This window comes from Hyperolius riggenbachi, chromosome 6, assembly GCF_040937935.1.
Source record: "Hyperolius riggenbachi isolate aHypRig1 chromosome 6, aHypRig1.pri, whole genome shotgun sequence".
NCBI classification, from domain to species: domain Eukaryota; kingdom Metazoa; phylum Chordata; class Amphibia; order Anura; family Hyperoliidae; genus Hyperolius; species Hyperolius riggenbachi.
In genome coordinates this window covers 232642927-232661861 of record NC_090651.1, presented here as the reverse complement: position 1 = coordinate 232661861, position 18935 = coordinate 232642927, and the positions used below count along the sequence as shown (strand labels likewise).

General features: G+C 45.6%; 1 protein-coding gene and 1 long non-coding RNA gene across 8 annotated transcripts in view; one reads left to right on the top strand and one right to left on the bottom strand.

Annotated features, from left to right (window-relative positions):
• CHD5 (chromodomain helicase DNA binding protein 5) overlaps positions 1–18935 on the top strand; it is a 401420-nt gene that overhangs the window by 323595 nt on the left and 58890 nt on the right. For 6 of the 7 annotated variants that reach the window (XM_068240507.1, XM_068240506.1, XM_068240505.1 and 3 more), the window contains exons 32-34: positions 5897–6023; positions 12967–13044; positions 13989–14135. In XM_068240507.1, coding sequence (XP_068096608.1) covers positions 5897–6023; positions 12967–13044; positions 13989–14135 — 352 coding nt within the window. The remainder of the gene's footprint in view (positions 1–5896; positions 6024–12966; positions 13045–13988; positions 14136–18935) is intronic. The other variant, XM_068240503.1, reaches the window with a different exon arrangement.
• Positions 12606–18935, bottom strand: part of LOC137521368 (uncharacterized) — a 48933-nt gene continuing 42603 nt past the window's right edge. Inside the window, exon 3 of the long non-coding RNA XR_011022111.1 lies at positions 12606–12865. This is a non-coding gene — a long non-coding RNA (uncharacterized lncRNA). The remainder of the gene's footprint in view (positions 12866–18935) is intronic.

Genomic DNA, 18935 nt, shown 5'->3' with positions numbered 1-18935 from the left:
CCGCAAAATGACCTGTGAAATCCTAAAGGTACTCATTGGACTTTGGGCCCTTTAGCGCAGTTAGGGTGCAAAAAAGTGCCACACATGTGGTATCGCCGTACTCGGGAGAAGTAGTACAATGTGTTTTGGGGTGTATTTTTACACATACCCATGCTGGGTGGGAGAAATAACTCTGTAAATGGACAATTGTGTGTAAAAAAAATCAAAAGATTGTCATTTACAGAGGTATTTCTCCCACCCAGCATGGGTATGTGTAAAAATACACCCCAAAACACATTGTACTACTTCTCCCGAGTATGGCAATACCACATGTGTGGCACTTTTTTGCACCCTAACTGCGCTAAAGGGCCCAAAGTCCAATGAGTACCTTTAGGATTTCACAGGTCATTTTGCGAAATTTGATTTCCAGACTACTCCTCACGGTTTAGGGCCCCTAAAATGCCAGTTCAGTATAGGAACCCCACAAATGACCCCATTTTAGAAAGAAGACACCCCAAGGTATTCCGTTAGGAGTATGGTGAGTTCATAGAAGATTTTATTTTTTGTCACAAGTTAGTGGAAAATGACACTTTGTGAAAAAAACAATAAAAATCAATTTTCCGCTAACTTTTGACAAAAAATAAAATCTTCTATGAACTCACCATACTCCTAACGGAATACCTTTGGGTGTCTTCTTTCTAGAATGGGGTCATTTGTGAGGTTACTATACTGCCCTGGCATTTTAGGGGCCCTAAACCGTGAGGAGTAGTCTTGAAACCAAATGTCGCAAAATGACCTGTGAAATCCTAAAGGTACTCATTGGACTTTGGGCCCCTTAGCGTACTTAGGGTGTAAAAAAGTGCCACACATGTGGTACCGCCGTACTCAGGAGAAGTAGTATAATGTGTTTTGGGGTGTATTTTTACACATACCCATGCTAAGTGGGAGAAATATCTCTGTAAATGACAATTGTTTGATTTGTTTTACACACAATTGACCATTTACATAGAAATTTCTCCCACCCAGCATGGGTATGTGTAAAAATACACCCCAAAACACATTATACTACTTTTCCTGAGTACGGCGGTACCACATGTGTGACACTTTTTTGCAGCCTAGGTGCGCTAAGGGGCCCAACGTCCTATTCACGGGTCATTTTGAGGCATTTGTTTTCTAGACTACTCCTCGCGGTTTAGGGCCCCTAAAATGCCAGGGCAGTATAGGAACCCCACAAGTGACCCCATTTTAGAAAGAAGACACCCCAAGGTATTCCGTTAGGTGTATGGCGAGTTCATAGAAGATTTTATTTTTTGTCACAAGTTAGTGAAAAATGACACTTTGTGAAAAAAACCCAATAAAAATCAATTTCCGCTAACTTTTGACAAAAAATAAAATCTTCTATGAACTCGTCATACACCTAACAGAATACCTTGGGGTGTCTTTTTTTCTAAAATGGGGTCACTTGTGGGGTTCCTATACCGCCCTGGCATTTTACGGGCCCAAAACCGTGAGTGGTCTGGAAACCAAATGTCTCAAAATGACTGTTCAGGGGTATAAGCATCTGCAAATTTTGATGACAGGTGGTCTATGAGGGGGCGAATTTTGTGGAACCGGTCATAAGCAGGGTGGCCTTTTAGATGACAGGTTGTATTGGGCCTGATCTGATGGATAGGAGTGCTAGGGGGGTGACAGGAGGTGATTGATGGGTGTCTCAGGGGGTGGTTAGAGGGGAAAATAGATGCAATCAATGCACTGGGGAGGTGATCGGAAGGGGGTCTGAGGGGGATCTGAGGGTTTGGCCGAGTGATCAGGAGCCCACACGGGGCAAATTAGGGCCTGATCTGATGGGTAGGTGTGCTAGGGGGTGACAGGAGGTGATTGATGGGTGTCTCAAGGTGTGATTAGAGGGGGGAATAGATGCAAGCAATGCACTGGCGAGGTGATCAGGGCTGGGGTCTGAGGGCATTCTGAGGGTGTGGGCGGGTGATTGAGTGCCCTAGGGGCAGATAGGGGTCTAATCTGATAGGTAGCAGTGACAGGGGGTGATTGATGGGTAATTAGTGGGTGTTTAGGGTAGAGAACAGATGTGAACACTGCACTTGGGAGGTGATCGGACGTCGGATCTGCGGGCGATCTATTGGTGTGGGTGGGTGATCAGATTGCCCGCAAGGGGCAGGTTAGGGGCTGATTGATGGGTGGCAGTGACAGCGGGTGATTGATGGGTGGCAGTGACAGGGGGTGATTGATGGGTGATTGATAGGTGATTGACAGGTGATCAGTGGGTTATTACAGGGAAGGACAGATGTAAATAATGCCCTGGCGAATTGATAAGGGGGGGTCTGAGGGCAATCTGAGCGTGTAGGCGGGTGATTGGGTGCCCGCAAGGGGCAGATTAGGGTCTGATCTGATGGGTAACAGTGACAGGTGGTGATAGGGGGTGATTGATGGGTAATTAGTGGGTGTTTAGAGGAGAGAATAGATGGAAACACTGCACTTGGGTGGTGATCTGATGTCGGATCTGCGGGCGATCTATTGGTGTGGGTGGGTGATCAGTTTGCCCGCAAGGGGCAGGTTAGGGGCTGATTGATGGGTGGCAGTGACAGGGGTGATTGATGGGTGGCAGTGACAGGGGGTGATTGATGGGTGATTGACAGGTGATTGACAGGTGATCAGTGGGTTATTACAGGGAAGGACAGATGTAAATAATGCCCTGGCGAATTGATAAGGGGGGGTCTGAGGGCAATCTGAGCGTGTAGGCGGGTGATTGGGTGCCCGCAAGGGGCAGATTAGGGTCTGATCTGATGGGTAACAGTGACAGGTGGTGATAGGGGGTGATTGATGGGTAATTAGTGGGTGTTTAGAGGAGAGAATAGATGGAAACACTGCGCTTGGGTGGTGATCTGATGTCGGATCTGCGGGCGATCTATTGGTGTGGGTGGGTGATCAGTTTGCCCGCAAGGGGCAGGTTAGGGGCTGATTGATGGGTGGCAGTGACAGGGGTGATTGATGGGTGGCAGTGACAGGGGGTGATTGATGGGTGATTGACAGGTGATTGACAGGTGATCAGTGGGTTATTACAGGGAAGGACAGATGTAAATAATGCCCTGGCGAATTGATAAGGGGGGGTCTGAGGGCAATCTGAGCGTGTAGGCGGGTGATTGGGTGCCCGCAAGGGGCAGATTAGGGTCTGATCTGATGGGTAACAGTGACAGGTGGTGATAGGGGGTGATTGATGGGTAATTAGTGAGTGTTTAGAGGAGAGAATAGATGGAAACACTGCGCTTGGGTGGTGATCTGATGTTGGATCTGCGGGCGATCTATTGGTGTGGGTGGGTGATCAGTTTGCCCGCAAGGGGCAGGTTAGGGGCTGATTGTTGGGCGGCAGTGACAGGGGGTGATTGATGGGTGATAGGTGATTGGCAGGTGATTGACAGGTGATCAGTGGGTTATTACAGGGAAGGACAGATGTAATTAATGCACTGGTGAATTGATAAGGGGGGGGGGGGTCTGAGGGCAATCTGAGCGTGTGGGCGGGTGATTGGGTGCCCGCAAGGGGCAGCTTAGGGTCTGATCTGATAGGTAACAGTGACAGGTGGTGATAGGGGGTGATTGATGGGTGATTGATGGGTAATTAGTGGGTGTTTAGAGAAGATAACAGATGTAAACAATACATTTGGGAGGTAATCTGACGGCGGGTTTGCGGGCGATCTAATGGTGTGGGTGGGTGATCAGATTGCCCGCAAGGGGCAGGTTAGGGGCTGATTGATGGGTGGCAGTGACAGGGGGTGACAGGGGGTGATTGATGGGTGATAGGTGATTGGCAGGTGATTGACAGGTGATCAGTGGGTTATTACAGGGAAGAACAGATGTAATTAATGCACTGGCGAATTGATAAGGGGGGGTCAGAGGGCAATCTGAGCGTGTTGGCGGGTGATTGGGTGCCCGCAAGGGGCAGATTAGGGTCTGATCTGATAGGTAAAAGTGACAGGTGGTGATAGGGGGTGATTGATGGGTGATTGATGGGTAATTAGTGGGTGTTTAGAGGAGAGAATAGATGTAAACAATGGATTTGGGAGGTGATCTGATGTCAGATCTGCGGGCGATCTATTGGTGTGGGTGGGTGATCAGATTGCCCGCAAGGGGCAGGTTAGGGGCTGATTGTTGGGTGGCAGTGACAGGGGGTGATTGATGGGTGATTGATGGGTGATTGATGGGTGATTGACGGGTGATTGACAGGTTATCAGGGAAGATAGATGCATACAGTACACAGGGGGGGGGTCTGGGGGGGGTCTGGGGAGAATCTGAGGGGTGGGGGGGTGATCAGGAGGGGGCAGGGGGGGGGGTAAAAAAAAATAGCGTTGACAGATAGTGACAGGGAGTGATTGATGGGTTATTAGGGGGGTGATTGGGTGCAAACAGGGGTCTGGGGGGTGGGCAGGGGGGGGTCTGAGGGGTGCTGTGGGCGATCAGTGGGCGGGGGGGGGCAGATCAGTGTGTTTGGGTGCAGACTAGGGTGGCTGCAGCCTGCCCTGGTGGTCCCTCGGACACTGGGACCACCAGGGCAGGAGGCAGCCTGTATAATACACTTTGTATACATTACAAAGTGTATTATACACTTTGTAGCGGCGATCGCGGGGTTAACATCCCGCCGGCGCTTCCGTATGGCCGGCGGGATGTTACGGCGGGTGGGCGGAGCCAGTTGCCGGGGGAAGCGCGCGTCATCAATGACACGATCGCTCCCCCGGCATGCCTAAAGGACGCGCCGCCTGAAGGCGTATTGCGGTCCTTTAGGCGTCCACTTTGCCGCCGCCCATGGGCTGTGGGCGGTCGGCAAGTGGTTAAAGAAGTAAAAGTCTTTTTCAGTCCTCACACTTTTTTGCTTACTCCAGTTTTAATAGTTTCTTCTCAGCTGTTTCAGATCAGAACTTCTCATAGCATAGCCTCTTTCACTGGCTTGTCTTCATTTTGATATTATATTCATATTATATTGTGTTGACTACTTTTCATAGCATGAAGATAGCTATGGTAACGTGGGTATTCCTGCACAGATTATCCAGAAATGCACTGTAGAAAGTATGTTTGGATTATGTGGTTTGTTACACCGCTGGGGTATAAACATGTTCATACAATTGTCAGGGCCGGATTTAGACCAAGGCCACCTAGGCCATGGCCTAGGGCACCACAGGAGCAAGGGCACCAAAGCAGCAGGCTAAACTGGTGCAGCATTTGCAAGCTAGCAAATGCAGCAATGCAGGGAGATCAGGCGAGCACCTGACCGTGGTACTCTGTTGCTAGCTGCCTGTGCAGCAGCCACCTTGCTCTCTGTGCACGTTTGCATTGTGGCCAGTGGCTATGGACTTGGGCAGCATTGGAGACGGAAAGGAAAAGGAAGCTTCTGCAGTGGAGATGAGTGGAAAAAGAAGAGCTGGCTACCTATACTGAAAGTGGGGGGGGAAAGGAGGGATTGAGGAAGTCATCTGGTTACCTATATTAGAGGGAAAGGGGGGAGGGGTCATCTGGCTACCTATACTTGGAGGGGGGGGAAGTCAACAGACTCTCTATACTAGAGGGAAGAGGGGGAGGGGTCACCTGGCTACCTATACTGGAGGGAAGGGGGAGGGGTTATCTCGTTACCTATACTGGAGGGGGCGGCTGGTGACAGTGGCCTTGGGCGGTAAAAAGTACAAATCCGGCTCTGACAATTGTATGGGCAGTGTGTTCACATGCAGCAATGCAGCACTCAGCAATGCGCAGATGGGGTCACGAGGGGGTTGCAATATCATAAAATCAGAATTGGGCCATTAACCATGATATCCTGTGCAGTGTTAATAAATATTTCTGCAGGTAAATGTTTGTACAGTATGTGCTTAAATCAGTCCGTGGACAGGGTTTAATTTAACTCTTTTTTTGTTTGTAGCCTGTGAGTAAACTGGAGAAGGAAGAACCAGAAGAAAAAACTGAACATTTAGAAGGGAAAGATAAACAAGTCAAAGAGTCTGGAAAAGAGGAAGAGGAGAAAGAAACCATTAACCAGAATGTAAAAGGTAAGTGAGGTAATTATTATCTATAATGCATAGCTGCATTTTAGATTAGGAAAAAGTTGTTGGCTTGCACTATAATTTATTTTAGTTATTTGTTAAACTTTATTGGACAAATAAATATTTAAGGCCTAGAGCACACCAAAAATCGCTAGGAGTAATCGCAAGCAATTTGCAGTAGCGATTCTGGGCATGTGCTTAGCGATTTCCTATTTATGCCTAAAAATTTAGAAGCGTTTGGTTGTAGTGATTTTGTAGTTCTTGTAACCTTTGATCTGGAAGTGAACAGCTTTGGGCACAAAGCATTTTTTTTTTACTAGAACATCATTCAAAGGGTTAACACAGGCTTTAGAAGCTTCAGTGCCTTCAGAGCTGGCCGCTTCCGAAAGTTGAACAATGTAATCTTGTGTTTACTAAAATGTATCAAGTGTGAAATGTGACACATTCTTTGACTGTGCAGGAGCTCCCGGACACAGAGAGAGAGTCAAACCATGTCTGCCTGAATAAATGAATGAATAAAAGCAGTTATTAACCACTTGAGGACCTAGGGCTTTCTACCCCTTAAGGACCGGCCACTTTTTTTCCATTCAGACCACTGCAGCTTTCACGGTTTATTGCTCGCTCATACAACCTACCACGTAAATGAATTTTGGCTCCTTTTCTTGTCACTAATAAAGCTTTCTTTTGATGCTATTTGATTGCTCCTGCGATTTTTACTTTTTATTATATTCATCAAAAAAGACATGAATTTTGGCAAAAAAATGATTTTTTTAACTTTCTGTGCTGACATTTTTCAAATAAAGTAAAATTTCTGTATACATGCAGCGCGAAAAATGTGGACAAACATGTTTTTGATAAAAAAAAACCCATTCAGTGTATATTTATTGGTTTGGGTAAAAGTTATAGCGTTTACAAACTATGGTGCAAAAAGTGAATTTTCCCATTTTCAAGCATCTCTGACTTTTCTGACCCCCTGTCATGTTTCATGAGGGGCTAGAATTCCAGGATAGTATAAATACCCCCCAAATGACCCCATTTTGGAAAGAAGACATCCCAAAGTATTCACTGAGAGGCATAGTGAGTTCATAGAAGATATTATTTTTTGTCACAAGTAAGCGGAAAATGACACTTTGTGAGAAAAAAAAAAAAAAAAAAAAGTTTCCATTTCTTCTAACTTGCGACAAAAAAAAATGAAATCTGCCACGGACTCACAATGCCCCTCTCTGAATACCTTGAAGGGTCTACTTTCCAAAATGGGTCATTTGTGGGGTGTGTTTACTGTCCTGACATTTTGGGGGGTGCTAAATTGTAAGCACCCCTGTAAAGCCTAAAGGTGCTCATTGGACTTTGGACCCCTTAGCGCAGTTAGGCTGCAAAAAAGTGCCACACATGTGGTATTGCCGTACTCAGGAGAAGTAGTATAATGTGTTTTGGGGTGTATTTTTACACATACCCATGCTGGGTGGGAGAAATATCTCTGTAAATGACAATTTGTTAATTTTTTTTACACACAATTGTCCATTTACAGAGATCTTTCTCCCACTCAGCATGGGTATGTGTAAAAATACACCACAAAACACATTATACTACTTCTCCTGAGTACGGCGATACCACATGTGTGGCACTTTTTTGCACCCTAACTGCGCTAAAGGGTCCAAAGTCCAATGAGTACCTTTAGGATTTCACAGGTCATTTTGAGAAATTTCGTTTCAAGACTACTCCTCACGGTTTAGGGCCCCTAAAATGCCAGGGCAGTATAGGAACCCCACAAATGACCCTATTTTAGAAAGAAGACACCCCAAGGTATTCCGTTAGGAGTATGGTGAGTTCATAGAAGATTTTATTTTTTGTCAAAAGTTAGCGGAAAATGACACTTTGTGAAAAAACACAATTAAAATCAATTTCCGCTAACTTGTGACAAAAAATAAAATCTTCTATGAACTCGCCATACTACTAACGGAATACCTTGGGGTGTCTTCTTTCTAAAATGGGGTCATTTGTGGGGTTCCTATACTGCTCTGGCATTTTAGGGGCCCTAAACCGTGAGGAGTAGTCTTGAAACGAAATTTCTCAAAATGACCTGTAAAATCCTAAAGGTACTCATTGGACTTTGGGCCCTTTAGCGCAGTTAGGGTGCAAAAAAGTGCCACACATGTGGTATCGCCATACTCGGGAGAAGTAGTACAATGTGTTTTGGGGTGTATTTTTACACATACCCATGCTGGGTGGGAGAAATACCTCTGTAAATGGACAATTGTGTGTAAAAAAATCAAAAGATTGTCATTTACAGAGGTATTTCTCCCACCCAGCATGGGTATGTGTAAAAATACACCCCAAAACACATTATACTACTTCTCCCGAGTACGGCGATACCACATGTGTGGCACTTTTTTGCACCCTAACTGCACTAAGGGGCCCAAAGTCCAATGAGTACCTTTAGGATTTCACAGGTCATTTTTGTTTCAAGACTACTCCTCGCGGTTTAGGGCCCCTAAAATGCCAGGGCAGTATAGGAACCCCACTAATGACCCCATTTTAGAAAGAAGACACCCCAAGGTATTCCGTTAGGAGTATGGTGAGTTCATAGAAGTTTTTATTTTTTTGTCACAAGTTAGCGGAAATTGATTTTAATAGTTTTTTTTCACAAAGTGTCTTTTTCCGCTAACTTGTGACAAAAAATAAAATCTTCTATGAACTCACCATACTCCGTACGGAATACCTTGGGGTGTCTTCTTTCTAGAATGGGGTCATTTGTGGGGTTCCTATACTGCCCTGGCATTTTAGGGGCCCTAAACCGTGAGGAGTAGTCTTGAAACCAAATGTCGCAAAATGACCTGTGAAATCCTAAAGGTACTCATTGGACTTTGGGCCCCTTAGCGTACTTAGGGTGTAAAAAAGTGCCACACATGTGGTACCGCCGTACTCAGGAGAAGTAGTATAATGCGTTTTGGGGTGTATTTTTACACATACCCATGCTAAGTGGGAGAAATATCTCTGTAAATGACAATTGTTTGATTTTTTTACACACAATTGTCCATTTACATAGAAATTTCTCCCACCCAGCATGGGTATGTGTAAAAATACACCCCAAAACACATTATACTACTTTTCCTGAGTACGGCGGTACCACATGTGTGACACTTTTTTGCAGCCTAGGTGCGCTAAGGGGCCCAACGTCCTATTCACAGGTCATTTTGAGGCATTTGTTTTCTAGACTACTCCTCGCGGTTTAGGGCCCCTAAAATGCCAGGGCAGTATAGGAACCCCACAAGTGACCCCATTTTAGAAAGAAGACACCCCAAGGTATTCTGTTAGGAGTATGGTGAGTTCATAGAAGATTTTATTTTTTGTCAAAAGTTAGCGGAAAGTGACACTTTGTGGAAAAAAAACAATAAAAATCAATTTCCGCTAACTTTTGACAAAAAATAAAATCTTCTATGAACTCGTCATACACCTAACAGAATACCTTGGGGTGTCTTTTTTTCTAAAATGGGGTCACTTGTGGGGTTCCTATACCGCCCTGGCATTTTACGGGCCCAAAACCGTGAGTAGTCTGGAAACCAAATGTCTCAAAATGACTGTTAAGGGGTATAAGCATCTGCAAATTTTGATGACAGGTGGTCTATGAGGGGGCGAATTTTGTGGAACCGGTCATAAGCAGGGTGGCCTTTTAGATGACAGGTTGTATTGGGCCTGATCTGATGGATAGGAGTGCTAGGGGGGTGACAGGAGGTGATTGATGGGTGTCTCAGGGGGTGGTTAGAGGGGAAAATAGATGCAATCAATGCACTGGGGAGGTGATCGGAAGGGGGTCTGAGGGGGATCTGAGGGTTTGGCCGAGTGATCAGGAGCCCACACGGGGCAAATTAGGGCCTGATCTGATGGGTAGGTGTGCTAGGGGGTGACAGGAGGTGATTGATGGGTGTCTCAAGGTGTGATTAGAGGGGGGAATAGATGCAAGCAATGCACTGGCGAGGTGATCAGGGCTGGGGTCTGAGGGCATTCTGAGGGTGTGGGCGGGTGATTGAGTGCCCTAGGGGCAGATAGGGGTCTAATCTGATAGGTAGCAGTGACAGGGGGTGATTGATGGGTAATTAGTGGGTGTTTAGGGTAGAGAACAGATGTAAACACTGCACTTGGGAGGTGATCGGACGTCGGATCTGCGAGCGATCTATTGGTGTGGGTGGGTGATCAGATTGCCCGCAAGGGGCAGGTTAGGGGCTGATTGATGGGTGGCAGTGACAGGGGGTGATTGATGGGTGGCAGTGACAGGGGGTGATTGATGGGTGGCAGTGACAGGGGGTGATTGATGGGTGATTGATAGGTGATTGACAGGTAATCAGTGGGTTATTACAGGGGAGAACAGATGTAAATATTGCACTGGCGAATTGATAAGGGGGGGTCTGAGGGTAATCTGAGCGAGTAGGCGGGTGATTGGGTGCCCGCAAGGGGCAGATTAGGGTCTGATCTGATGGGTAACAGTGACAGGTGGTGATAGGGGGTGATTTATGGGTGATTGATGGGTAATTAGTGGGTGTTTAGAGGAGAGTAAACGCTGCGCTTGGGTGGTGATCTGATGTCGCATCTGCGGGCGATCGATTGGTGTGGGTGGGTAATCAGATTGCCCGCAAGGGGCAGGTTAGGGGCTGATTGTTGGGTGGCAGTGACAGGGGGTGACAGGGGGTGATTGATGGGTGATAGGTGATTGGCAGGTGATTGACAGGTGATCAGTGGGTTATTACAGGGAAGGATAGATGTAAATAATGCCCTGGCGAATTGATAAGGGGGGGTCTGAGGGTAATCTGAGCGTGTAGGCGGGTGATTGGGTGCCCGCAAGGGGCAGATTAGGGTCTGATCTGATAGGTAACAGTGATAGGGGGTGATTGATGGGTAATTAGTGGGTGTTTAGAGAAGATAACAGATGTAAACAATAAATTTGGGAGGTAATCTGACGGCGGGTTTGCGGGCGATCTAATGGTGTGGGTGGGTGATCAGATTGCCCGCAAGGGGCAGGTTAGGGGCTGATTGATGGGTGGCAGTGACAGGGGGTGACAGGGGGTGATTGATGGGTGATAGGTGATTGGCAGGTGATTGACAGGTGATCAGTGGGTTATTACAGGGAAGAACAGATGTAATGAATGCACTGGTGAATTGATAAGGGGGGGTCTGAGGGCAATCTGAGCGTGTGGGCGGGTGATTGGGTGCCCGCAAGGGGCAGATTAGGGTCTGATCTGATAGGTAAAAGTGACAGGTGGTGATAGGGGGTGATTGATGGGTGATTGATGGGTAATTAGTGGGTGTTTAGAGGAGAGAATAGATGTAAACAATGGATTTGGGAGGTGATCTGATGTCGGATCTGCGGGCGATCTATTGGTGTGGGGGGGTGATCAGATTGCCCGCAAGGGGCAGGTTAGGGGCTGATTGATGGGTGGCAGTGACAGGGGGTGATTGATGGGTGATTGACGGGTGATTGACGGGTGATTGACAGGTGATTGACAGGTGATTGACAGGTGATCAGGGGGGATAGATGCATACAGTACATTGGGGGGGGGGGGTCTGGGGAGAATCTGGGGGGTTGGGGGGTGATCAGGAGGGAGCAGGGGGCAGGGGGGGGGTATTAAAAAAAAATAGCATTGACAGATAGTGACAGGGAGTGATTGATGGGTGATTAGGGGGGTGATTGGGTGCAAACAGGGGTCTGGGGGGTGGGCAGGGGGGGGGGTCTGATGGGTGCTGTGGGCGATCTGGGGCGGGGGGGGGGGAGAAAATCAGTGTGCTTGGTGCAGACTAGGGTGGCTGCAGCCTGCCCTGGTGGTCCCTCGGACACTGGGACCACCAGGGCAGGAGGCAGCCTGTATAATACACTTTGTAAACATTACAAAGTGTATTACACACTTTGTATGCGGCGATCGTCGGGTTAACATCCCGCCGGCGCTTCCGTATGGCCGGCGGGATGTTGCGGCGAGTGAGCGGCGACAGGCGGAGGCGGAGGATCGCGTCACGGATGACGCGATCGCTCCGCCCATGCCCAAACAAGGACCGCCGCATTTTGTCAATACGGCGGTCCTTGCGGCGTCTGCTTCCCGGCCGCCATTTGTCTATACGGCGGTCGGGAAGTAGTTAATAAAATGCAAAGTCAGCTCATAAAGCAAAAAACTGTACTTTTGGGAAGCTATAACTTATAAATGAATAATAATACTTACGCACAAATGTAAATATGATAACCGTATGGCATATAAAAAGTAGGAAAACATGTTTTTATTGAATATTATGTCCAGGTTTTAAACCGCTTTTAGGCCCAATGTTTGAGCACCTTGTACACACTTCAAATTTTGAGGGTAGGGTACTTCCCCAACTATTGCTGTACCATATTGCACCCCCCCCTCCAAACCTGCTGGTTCCTGAGGGTGCAATAGGGTGGGAGGGGTTTCATCTTTTCAGCTGGACTTCCATTGGCTGCAGGACTCTTTTCCCTCTGAGAAGTGGGTTTTCTTTGGCAAACCTGCCAACAGCTTCACACTGGTGGTGAGTTCATTTCCACCTTACAGTTCAGGTCTTTAAATACTTGTATATACATGTTTTTGGATTGCGGAACTAATCGTCTGAGTTTCTATTAATTCTTATGGGGAAATTTCATTTGATATGTGAGTGCATGTAGTGTTGGATTACCAACATGTTTCCGGAATGAGGTAGCCTTGCATACCAAGGTTCCACTGTACGTTTATTGCATCTTCTGCTGTTTGATGACATCAGGTAACGGCTCCAACCTTTTAGCCATAGAACCATAATTAAGTACTTCTGTCTATCGAAGCTGCCATAGCTGGAGGGCTCTATTCCTGGGAACATGACTGTTTGAAAATATTGTTGGTTAGACACAGGGCAAGATTTGACTGATTGCTATCATCTAAGTGATCACATATACAAAGTAAAGGTGATTCTTATTGTACAGCAGATGCACCTCAAGATGAGAAGACTTTGGAAAAACCCAAACTGAACAATAAAATTGAGGATGTGGAGCCTAAACAAGGTACCAATAATAATATTTACAGAAAATTGTTATTTGTGCCGCACCTTTTGCTACATTTATGACTTTAACCTCTTCATGACTTGGGATGTTGTATTGCTTTTTTAGGACAGACAAGATTTTCTTTTGGCCCGCATTTCAAAATTGGTTTTGGAATTTATGATTATGATTCAGGAAAGGTATGGAAAGAATTAGGGCACGTTTCCACCGGAGAGAATCTGCATGCGTTTTCTGCATGCAGATTTGCATAGCCAATAATAGTCAATGGGCCTGTTTCTACTTGTCAGGAAATCTGTGTGGTGGACTGTGCAGAAAAAAATCTGCACAGCAGAGCCATGAGAATTTGCACACCGCAAGGCTAGTGTGCGATTCGCATGTAATGTATTTCATAGGAAATTCGGATGCGTTTTTACTATGCAAATTTTCCATGCGAATTCGCATACGTTTTCGTGTAAAATCAATGTAAAAGCACACAGGTACTGACATGCTTAAAATCGCATACTTACAAAAATACACGAAAACGCATGTGAATTCGAATGAAAATTTGCATACAAACGCATACAAAAAATCGCATCCGCACGCAAATTCGTATATGCATTTTCCGCAAAAAAATCACACCGCACTAGTGGAAACGGGCCCTTAGGGTGAAAAAGTATTTTTTGAACATTATTTTCTAAAATAAAATAAACAAACAAAAAATGCCAGCGTTATGTAAACAGTTAATACTTCCTGCTCCCTTAACACCAGTTAAAAAGCTGCTGTGAATCAGTTTCTAATATTTCATGACATTCAAGAGGTTTAGACATTACTGTCTATAATTTTTAGTTCTAAATTAATTTAATTCTGTACTATATGGAAAGTACTACTATAGTAGTCGGAAAAAAAGAAAAGTGAATTCTTTTATCAGTTTGATGCATGTACTTATGACTGAATCCCTGACTTTGCAGAGGAGGACAACAAGCCAGAAGAGAAGGATGAGACTGTGAACCAGCAAAATGGGGAAAACTGCATAAAACAAGAAGATGAAGACGGAAAACGAGATGATGGTGGAAAATTTAAGTTTATGTTCAACATTGCAGATGGTGGATTCACAGGTAATAGATTTCAGCAAGGTTTCTTATTTCAATGTTGTTTTATCTTTTGCTGGTTTTTAACAGGGTGAATCTGAGCTGTACGCTAATATTATACAACTTTTGAGGATTGCGATGGTGAGCTACAGGAAAATTAATACTTACCTATCGGAAATTTTCCTTTCCTGGTGCATTTCCATGGCAGCATTCTATGGGTTGTGGCCCCGCCCCTGAACCCTATTGGACACCATAAATATAAATTTGTTGAGTGTATCACCCACCAGTATTCTAGTAACTATAGTCCTCCCCGTTTTGAGGGTGGGTTCGTATGCTGCCATGGAAATGCACCAGGAAAGGAAAATTTCCGATAGGTAAGTATTAATTTTCCTGTTGCTTCCATGGCAGCATACTATGGGATTTAACTAGCAAGAACAAACAAACAGGGAGGGTAAAGTAACACTATTTTTTAACATTAGTAGGATCAGAAATTAATTGATTTTCCCACATTTTAAGAGCTAAGGACTGAAGGGTCAACTCTAATATTCAACAAAAGTATATGTCGAGGACCATGCAGCTTTAAAGATTGTGGCTGTAGACACACCAGCAAGAAATGCCCATGATGAAGTTATACTTCTGGTTGAGTGAGCTAATGTCTGGCCAGGTAGACCTTAGCCTTACACACACAGCAGATGAATTCCCAAATCCAAGGCGCTAACATCCTGTAAGGTGTTTCTTAACCCTTTATGTAACCAGAAGAAACTAAAAGGAGATGGGTTGACTGTCTGAAAGATTCTGTGATCTGCAGATATCTTTTAAAAGAGCATGACACGTCCAGAGGATGTATTCGAGGCAGGTTGGATTTTACCCTTTTTTCTTTGATAAAGACAATCATTATCTAGGTAGAGCACTGGTACCACTTTGGGTAAAAAGTTCATCACTGGTGTTAGGGTAGCTTGATCATGATAAAAGCTTAGATCTTCACAACCTAGAGCATGCAATTCTGACATTCTTCTAGCAGATATTATTGACATGAGACAGCCTTCCATAGGATAAAAAAAACGGAGGAAAACTAAGTTAATCCAACAGTAACATTAAATCCCATTTGGGATATACATTTCTTCTAGGAGGTTTCATTTTAAGAGCTGCCTTTAAGAATTGCTGCAATGGATTTAAGGCCCACTTGTCTCCAGAAAATTAGAACAGTGCCGTCACCTGGACCCTCAAGGTATTGTAGCTAAAACCACGGTCAAATCCCGCCTGAAGAAAGTCTAAAGTATTATTTACTGATGGGGAGAATGGATCAAAATTGTCTCCAGAAACAAAGTCTTGAAACCGGTTCCAGACTTTCTGGCATACCACAGTTGTTCATACTTTACTTGCTGTCTTGGAACATCCCAACTTAGGTAACCTCTCCCCTTAAATATACAGGCTACCAGACAAAATTTGTGAGGTGCTGATTAAGATAACAATGGCTCAGACAACAGTTTCGTACAGACCGAGAGAAACATTGGCTCCGTCTGAGATAATTGGAGAAGAAGAAGTGGAAACCACAGTATGTATGGCCAGTATAGAATTATTGAAAGAACTTTTGATTTCTCCTTCTTTAACCACTTGATGACCCACCCTTTACCCCCCCTTAAGGACCAGCGCTGGTTTGATTGATCTGTGCTGGGTGGGCTCTGCAGCCCCCAGCACAGATCAGGGTGCAGGCAGGGAGATCAGATTGCCCCCCTTTTTTCCCCCCTATGGGGATGATGTGCTGGGGGGGTCTGATCTCTCCTGCCTGCTGTGGGTGGCGGGGGGGGGCACCTCAAAGCCCCCCTCCGCGGCGAAATTCCCCCTCCCTCTCCTACCTGCTGCCTCCCCCTGGTGTTCCGGGCTGCACAGGACGCTATCCGTCCTGTGCAGCCAGTGACAGGATGTGGTCTGTCACATGGCGGCGATCCCCGGCCGCTGATTGGCTGGGGATCGCCGATCTGCCTTACGGCGCTGCTGCGCAGCAGCGCCGTACAAATGTAAACAAAGCGGATTATTTCCGCTTGTGTTTACATCTAGCCTGCGAGCCGCCATCGGCGGCCCGCAGGCTATTCACGGAGCCCCCCGCCGTGATTTGACAGGAAGCAGCCGCTCGTACGAGCGGCTGCTTCCTGATTAATTAGGCTGCAGCTGGCGACGCAGTACTGCGTCGCTGGTCCTGCAGCTGCCACTTTGCCGACGCACGTTATGAGTGTGCGGTCGGCAAGTGGTTAATTTATTCAGAAACCGAAAGACTATTGGTACTGGGGAAAAAGCGTACCGAAGCAGGAGGCGGCCAAGACTGGGATAGAGCATCTATTCCCACTGCTGCTTGACAATAAATACGGGAGAAAAATTGTGGTATAATTGACTGTCCTGTTGCACTCGGTTTTCCCTACTAGAAGATGTGCAAAAGCTTGAAAGGCTAAACAGGCGGATCTTAATTCCAAAGGATTTGAATTGTTTGTTAAGGGGTGACATGGCCATCTGGACTGAACCACCTGGTCTTGGCACCATGCACCCCATCCCAATAGACCAGCATCCCTGAAACATAAGTCAATTGAGACAGAATCAGAATCCATTGAGTAAATAATCCTGATTGCAACACTAGATAAGAGAATTCTTCATTGATGTGTAAAATCACCATTTTCTGTTGTAGAGGCACTCTGCCCCACTAATATAAGAAAGGGAGTTGATAAATGCATCATGTGCCAGTGTGGCCACTTCATCATTATTGTAGCTGCTAACATTCCCAAGACTTGAAGACATTTCCTTGCTGAAAGATGAATGTCTTTAATTGCAAACCAAACAAACTGTTGGTACTAAGGATGTGTGGGAATACATAAATATCTTTTAAGTTTACTGGAACTAGAAAATAGTTTTATTGGACTGTCAGGATAATGGATTGAAGAGATTCAATCCTGTATTTTGGAAGCAATGTGTACTTGTTTAAAATATTCCAGATCTATGTCAGGTTGCCAAACACCTGTTTTCTTGCCAAACAACAGAGGAGAGTACATCCCTTTGCCTCTCTGTGAGCAAGGTACCTCCAGTACTGCATCTTGCACTATTAATTGGCATATTGAAGACAACAGACTTCTCTCTCCAGGTAGGCATAAACATATCTTGCAGAGTGATTTAAATCTCCACCGATAACCCTCAGAGATTGCTTGAAACCCCGCCCCCAGAAGGGTGGATGGATGGGGACCCAAAAGGACTTTCCTTGGGTTTGTCGATTAGCTGGAGCAATCTTGATTGCCTTAGAGAGGGCTGACTGAGAAATTCGCAATTTTTTTTTTATTCATATCTGGTTTATAGGAACAAAAATTCCTGAATCTTTGCTGGAACGGATTTCTCTGTACAAATCTTTGTAACTTGAGTCTTCTATCTTGAGGAATATCTCCAGATTTTCCTCCTGTTTATTATCTACTTTGCTCGTTTCTTCAAGAATCACTCTTATGATGTCTTTCATTAAAGGAAAGGCAAGTCCAACCTCGGAAAGATGTGGATAACATTTACCTACTTCTATGGAAGGATCTTCTGGTTCTTTCCACTGTAAAAGGTTCTTTAGTGGAAAATACCATTACCTTCTGTTTCATAAACAACATCTTGATTAGATTTGACTTGGAAAGATCTGTCATTCTGTGAAGTTGACAGAACTGCAACTGGCGCTTGGGAACGCATTTCCCCTCTTACTGCTTGCTTCATAAAGATGTAACATTCTAAAAGGAGTCTTCAGATTTGTCTTCAGAATTTTCAGTATAACAATTCACACAAGTCTTATCCGGCATCGTCATTTTTCCCCACTTCCAGTAAGCTGATTTTCCTGTCGAGTGGTTGGAGATCAGTGCAGGCGGAGTGTGCCGAGTCGACCTGGATCTAGAATGACAATTCAATCTTGAGGAAGGAGATCTTCTAGAATGCCCTTTATTCAGACAATGGGCCTGATTCACAAAAGAGCGGCAACCGTCAGCACGGCCGAACCCCCGCGCGAACCGACAACGTCCCCGCGCGCAAACGCATACCCCCACGCAAAAACAATATTGATATCGCGTGAAAATTCACGCCTGCGCGCGAAAACGCCACCGCCGCGCGTGAAAACCTGCAAGCGCGCGCAACGCGAAAACGGCCGCGCCAGTAGCCAGCACTCCCCCGCGAATCAAGCCCTATGACTCCTGTCATCAGAATATCTTCATGAAGAGTGTAAATGCCAACGATGTCATGAACTTTCTTGAGAACGCCAATCTTCAGAGTTATTAGGTCAAGAGGGGCTGAAATGGAATATAATTTCATATTTGCAACACCCAATGACCCTTTTTTTTTTCTTTTAAAACATTGCCCGAGAGTCCCAGCAGGAATAGGCTGCAAGAGTTAAATAGTAAGAAAGTTTTTTTTTTTTTTTTTAAGGATATTATTGTAAGATACTTTTAAGAAGAGTAAATTAATCCCTTGGGAGAAAATGACTTCTCACAGGAATATTAGCAGTGTCCCTGCAACTTTCAAATAGCAACATTAGGCTAGATTCTCCTTAAACCTCCAGGAGGCTGTGAGCATGCTCAGAAGCAAGCTGCCCACAACCAAGATGGGTGCAACATCACCCAAGTATGGGCAAAGAAGAAAAAGCTACTGGTCTATATAAGGAAGTGCACACTCGTGCGTGCGTGCTATACACGCCTGCATGCTCGTGAACACTCCCCACCAATCCACACTGTCCTGCCACTGCAGAAAGCAGAGAACTGGCAATTACAAAACCATGAGACTACTCCAGCCAGGAGATGAGTAAAAAAGGATGGAAGGAGATAGAACCAG